This window comes from Temnothorax longispinosus, chromosome 7 (genome assembly GCF_030848805.1).
Source record: "Temnothorax longispinosus isolate EJ_2023e chromosome 7, Tlon_JGU_v1, whole genome shotgun sequence".
NCBI lineage: Eukaryota > Metazoa > Arthropoda > Insecta > Hymenoptera > Formicidae > Temnothorax > Temnothorax longispinosus.
The window spans coordinates 4,044,227-4,048,856 of NC_092364.1; the positions used below are offsets into that span (position 1 = coordinate 4,044,227).

The following is a 4,630-nucleotide window of genomic DNA, read 5'->3' on the forward strand; positions in this document are numbered from 1 at the left end:
GTTAATGGAACATATAATTCGTATATTTCCTTTAACTACGAAAAGCAATAAAGTTCTTGTCACACTTATCATTTATTTTTTTCGTTTTCCTTCGCCTTTCTTTAAAATATAAACGTGTGCTTGCTTTATTCTTAATAATGTAAAAAAGAATATGCTCTGAAAACCGTATACTCATAAACTAGAAGCGTATTCCTTACCCCCTCCATTGTTCCTATTGAGCCCGCAGCTGACCGCTAAACAAAGTAACCTCTGTATATCTGACACAATTTAATTATTCAGAAATGATTTTGTTTTAGTTCCATCATTGTAATCAACGTGAAATAAGATTTGTTAATAATATTATTTAATCTTTCTCAGTTTCTCACTCACATATACTCGTTACTTCGCACATGTGGGGCGCGTTCAGCAGACCAAGCCGCTCAGGAGCAGTCGAACGTGATTGGCTCTTACTTTTAGAACCAACCAATCAACGTAGAGTGTTGATAAGACGAACTCAACAGTTATAGGCCTTCACACATAAAATCCTGTAAAAACGTAAAACATAAGCGTAAGAAAATCGACCAATCCCAATCGAGTATTGTGCTGTCCGTAACCCCAGTAGGGGAAAATACTCGATTGAAATTGGTCGATTTTCTTACGCTTACGTTTTACGTCTTTACGGGATTTTATGTGTAAAGGCCTTATGTCTGCTGAACGCGGCCACATGGAATCAGCTGTGGGACCATCACTCTCGGTTGTGATTGGTGGCCGCGGTCAGCCAATCAGCAAGCGAGCCGCCGGATGCGCTTCTCTTATTATTTATTATTAGGCAGTGGCGGCGGTCTACATACACTTGTTACGTCTATGGCGTATACCGTTGCACCAACACAACACAACTACACAACCTCTCTCTTGAGTCTCGACTCTCCTCTTCTTTCTCCCCCCGGGCGGGGTGTGTTTGTGTGCCCTGCTTCGCCATCCGTACGGCGTACTGTCACGCATCACCGTCAGCGGATCCCGGTTCGGGGCACCGTCGCGGGATTTGCCGTCGCCGCCGGGCCTCGATGAAGATGAAGCGGATGAAGAGCGAGGTGATCAGCGCGACGATTGAATCTTACCTGAAAAGGCGTCACTATCAGGTGCGGTGTCGCGGAGACTCGTCCGGAAGTTTTCACGCCGCGCGTGGTTCGCCATGAATGAGCGTGCGCGCTCATAACCTCCTACATCGTTGCTGTTGTTGTTTTTTTCCAGGACCACGACGTTTACCGCAAGGGCGATCAGTTGTTCTGTCAGAACAGCGATCAGACGACGTTGAGCGCGACCGCGGAGTGCGGCTCCTCGCAAGAGAATTCGATCGTTTTCAGTGCCATTTCCATTGACACCGTCGCGGCGAATCAGGCTTATCAGCGGTACAGTTTTTACAAGACTCCTTCTCAAACCGCGCGATGTGATTAGTGATTACTCGTTTCATCCAGCGAGATAAAGGCATTTTGTCGTCTGGTTGAATCCTACTAATTATAAATCTTAACATTTTATATTGCAATTTTTTTATTACGTCACAAGCATTGCAGTCAGTATAGCTTTTATGCAGCTCCAAGTTCTCAGGAAAGAACAGGAAATTTGATGTGTCCATCTTTAATTTTTCCTACTAGGTACAGAAGGTGCAGGCACGCAGGCAGTCTTCTGTTTCTATAATTTGTTCATTCATTCAGTGTTCTTTATCTTAAAAAAGGGAAAAGTTATGTGATTGCTACCAAGAACATGAAGATGATCGAGATTTTGACATGACAAATGACTTTTAAATGGAATTCTAATTTTAAGATTGAGATTTCTATCGAAAAGTTGACATTAATTGATTAGAGACCCTCAAGTAAGTGTCTGGCCACTATGTGTTGATTGGTAATGACAAACCATGGTAGAACCAATCCAAAATATAAAAACAAAAGCGTGAAAACAAACCCAGCCTATATTTGTTATAATTTTTCATTTTTCTCATACAGAACATGTCATCATGTGTCTCTAACTAATATATAAACTTTATATAGTACATTGTTTTTAAACGCAGCCACTATTATTTGTCAAATTGACCAGATTCTTACTTGAAAGTCTCTATAATTAATGTGTGAATGCCATTTTTTTTGCATACGTGACAAGTTGATTTTGAGGATTGCAAGATGCTAAAGTTTTAATCCTTTTAGATTCAAGAAATGGATGAATGCCATACTCAACGAAAAAATAAGAATAGAGTTGCTGGGACTTTTGTATCCAATATTTTGTCATCTTTACTTAGAGATGCTACATACTGGTAATCGAGAGACTGCTACCGATTTTCTAAGGACGCATCAGAATGAGTTTGTCAGCGAAACGGAGAAGGACTTTTTAGAAGAATTATCTAGTGTATTTTCGGTGCAAGATATTGAGTTGAGACCTTTGGTAAATGCGTTCAGAACTAGAAAGTATAAAGTAGATCTGTCTGAGTCGGCTCATATTTGCCTGAGACAATATCTTACCAAATACGGACATATAATATTAATGCAGGTAATACATATAATTAATTGCTTTCAAGTACATCTTCTTTCGTTAACCATTTAAATTCTGCTGAAGATTAATCTTTTTACTACATCAATCATAAAGATAATAATTTTATATCAAGGAGCTGTTTTATTTTTTAAATTTTGTTTAAAATAAAATAATATTTTTAGCAACTTGAATTTCTTACAATTTTGTATAGATTATAAATACACACATCACAATAATCAGAAAGGCAGACAGTCCTCAAATGGATGGAGAAGTACCTGAAGAGAAAAGTCAAAGATATGAAGCAAGTATTAATGGCCATATGGAACAGCCATCTGGTACCGGTGTGGATCGTGAAATGAGAGAATTGCAGGAAGCTATACGATTGATGCAGAATAATGCTCATCAACCATTGAGATTATTTACGGTGAAGAATGCTATAGAAAAGCAAGTATCAGATTATAATCTGTTCTATGATTCTTGGAATTACTTATGTTTAATGTATCTTTGTATATTATTGCAGTGCAAGTTGCGGTCTTATCGCACCTAAGATGGATAAGTTGGCTGTAGGTTTTAGTACAGCTGAAATACGCTTGTGGGGTATAGGTGAAACGGTCCTGGTCAAAACGAAAAATAAGCAAACGTGTGTTCCGTCTGCCTGTGATATATCACCATTTTATAGATTCAATGAACAAGAAAACACAGTGTGAGTTGCAATTGTATATCATTCCTTTATTTGAGTACAATATGTTAGAATAAAGAAGTAATTATATCATTTTACAGAAGAAGCGAAGCAGGGGCGATAATACTGAGAGGCCACACGGATGTAGTGCACGATTTACGATTTATCCCAGAGGTAGATATTCTCCTTTCTGTATCAAGCGACAAGGATATGAGAGCATGGAGACTCAATAACTATTCATGTACAGCAATATATAGGTAAATAATCCTATTTCTTCAAAATTTTTCCTGCAGCCCAAACATTTATGAAGAATTGAGTGTTGAAGTAATTTTTCATTCCATGTAGTAAATTTTCAACTATAAATCAAAGGTATAAACTTGTTCCAAAGTAGATCTTTAAATCAAGGCTTCTGTTAATTTCAGTGAATTTTTTGTCTGCAGACTAGTCACTTTTTTTTAGAATAAGATTGAATTAAAAAAAACGTACATAAAAAATAATACATGTAATGTATATTATATTACATGAATAAAATGTGTGATTTCTAACTGTTCTTTTTCTTGTTACAGCGGTCATAGTTATCCTATATGGTGCATGGATACCAGTGTGTTCAATTTATATATTGCCACAGGTTCACATGACAGAACTGCAAAATTGTGGTCATTGGATAGAACATTTCCTTTAAGAATATTCGCTGGTCACTTCCTAGATGTCAATGTATATTTTTTAAATCATTACAAACTATTTTAGAATAGTAATATAATGATTGGATTTACGTATCTTCTATTTTCAGTGCATAAAATTTCATCCAAGCGCAAGATACTTAGCGACTGGTTCTGCGGACAAAACAATAAGGCTATGGTCGAAAGATGACGGGAATCTACGGCGAGTGTATGTTGGAGCGCAATCGACCATTTACACCTTAGCTTTTAGTCCAGATGGCAAATATCTGGCAGCTGCGGGTAATTATGTGAAAAAAAATACAAGACGTAAAATTATATTTTAACAATGAATTGTTCTTTGACGGAAACTTTGTTTCATTCAGGCGACGATAAGTCCATATCTATATGGGATTTAGCAACTAATGGTTTATTGACTGAATTGAAAGGCCATAAAGATACCGTTATGAATGTAGACTGGAGTTTAGATGGTCAGTACATCGCCAGTGCAAGCCTAGATGGAGTCGTACGACTGTGGCCTACTCAAGATTTCGTCAAAACATTGAATGGGTATGTGCTTAAATCTTCTGTTTTTCTCAAATTTAGATTTGTTTACATATTGCCTACTCTTTTCAGAGGATCATCAAGCGCTTTGGCGCAATCAGAGGCGCCACAAGTTTATTCAACAAGTTGCTCAAGCATTCTCTCATTGAATTATTATAAGAAAAACAATTCGTTGATTTGTATCGGCACTAAGTAATCTTCTTTATTATTTATTATCGTGCTAGTCGAATAT

General features: G+C 37.4%; 1 protein-coding gene across 2 annotated transcripts; it reads left to right on the forward strand.

Annotated features, from left to right (window-relative positions):
* Positions 1-883: 883 nt before the first annotated feature.
* Positions 884-4,630, forward strand: Wda (will decrease acetylation). Of its 2 annotated transcripts, XM_071783018.1 has the most exons (10): positions 884-1,118; positions 1,231-1,388; positions 2,178-2,517; positions 2,711-2,943; positions 3,020-3,202; positions 3,280-3,435; positions 3,745-3,892; positions 3,969-4,137; positions 4,221-4,404; positions 4,471-4,630. In XM_071783018.1, exons 1-10 carry the CDS (start codon positions 1,044-1,046, stop codon positions 4,592-4,594), a joined length of 1,770 nt encoding a protein of 589 aa, XP_071639119.1. In that variant the 5' UTR covers positions 884-1,043; the 3' UTR covers positions 4,595-4,630. The 2 variants fall into 2 exon arrangements, with proteins under 2 accessions (XP_071639119.1, XP_071639118.1); XM_071783017.1 differs by having other exon boundaries at positions 976-1,388; positions 2,270-2,517.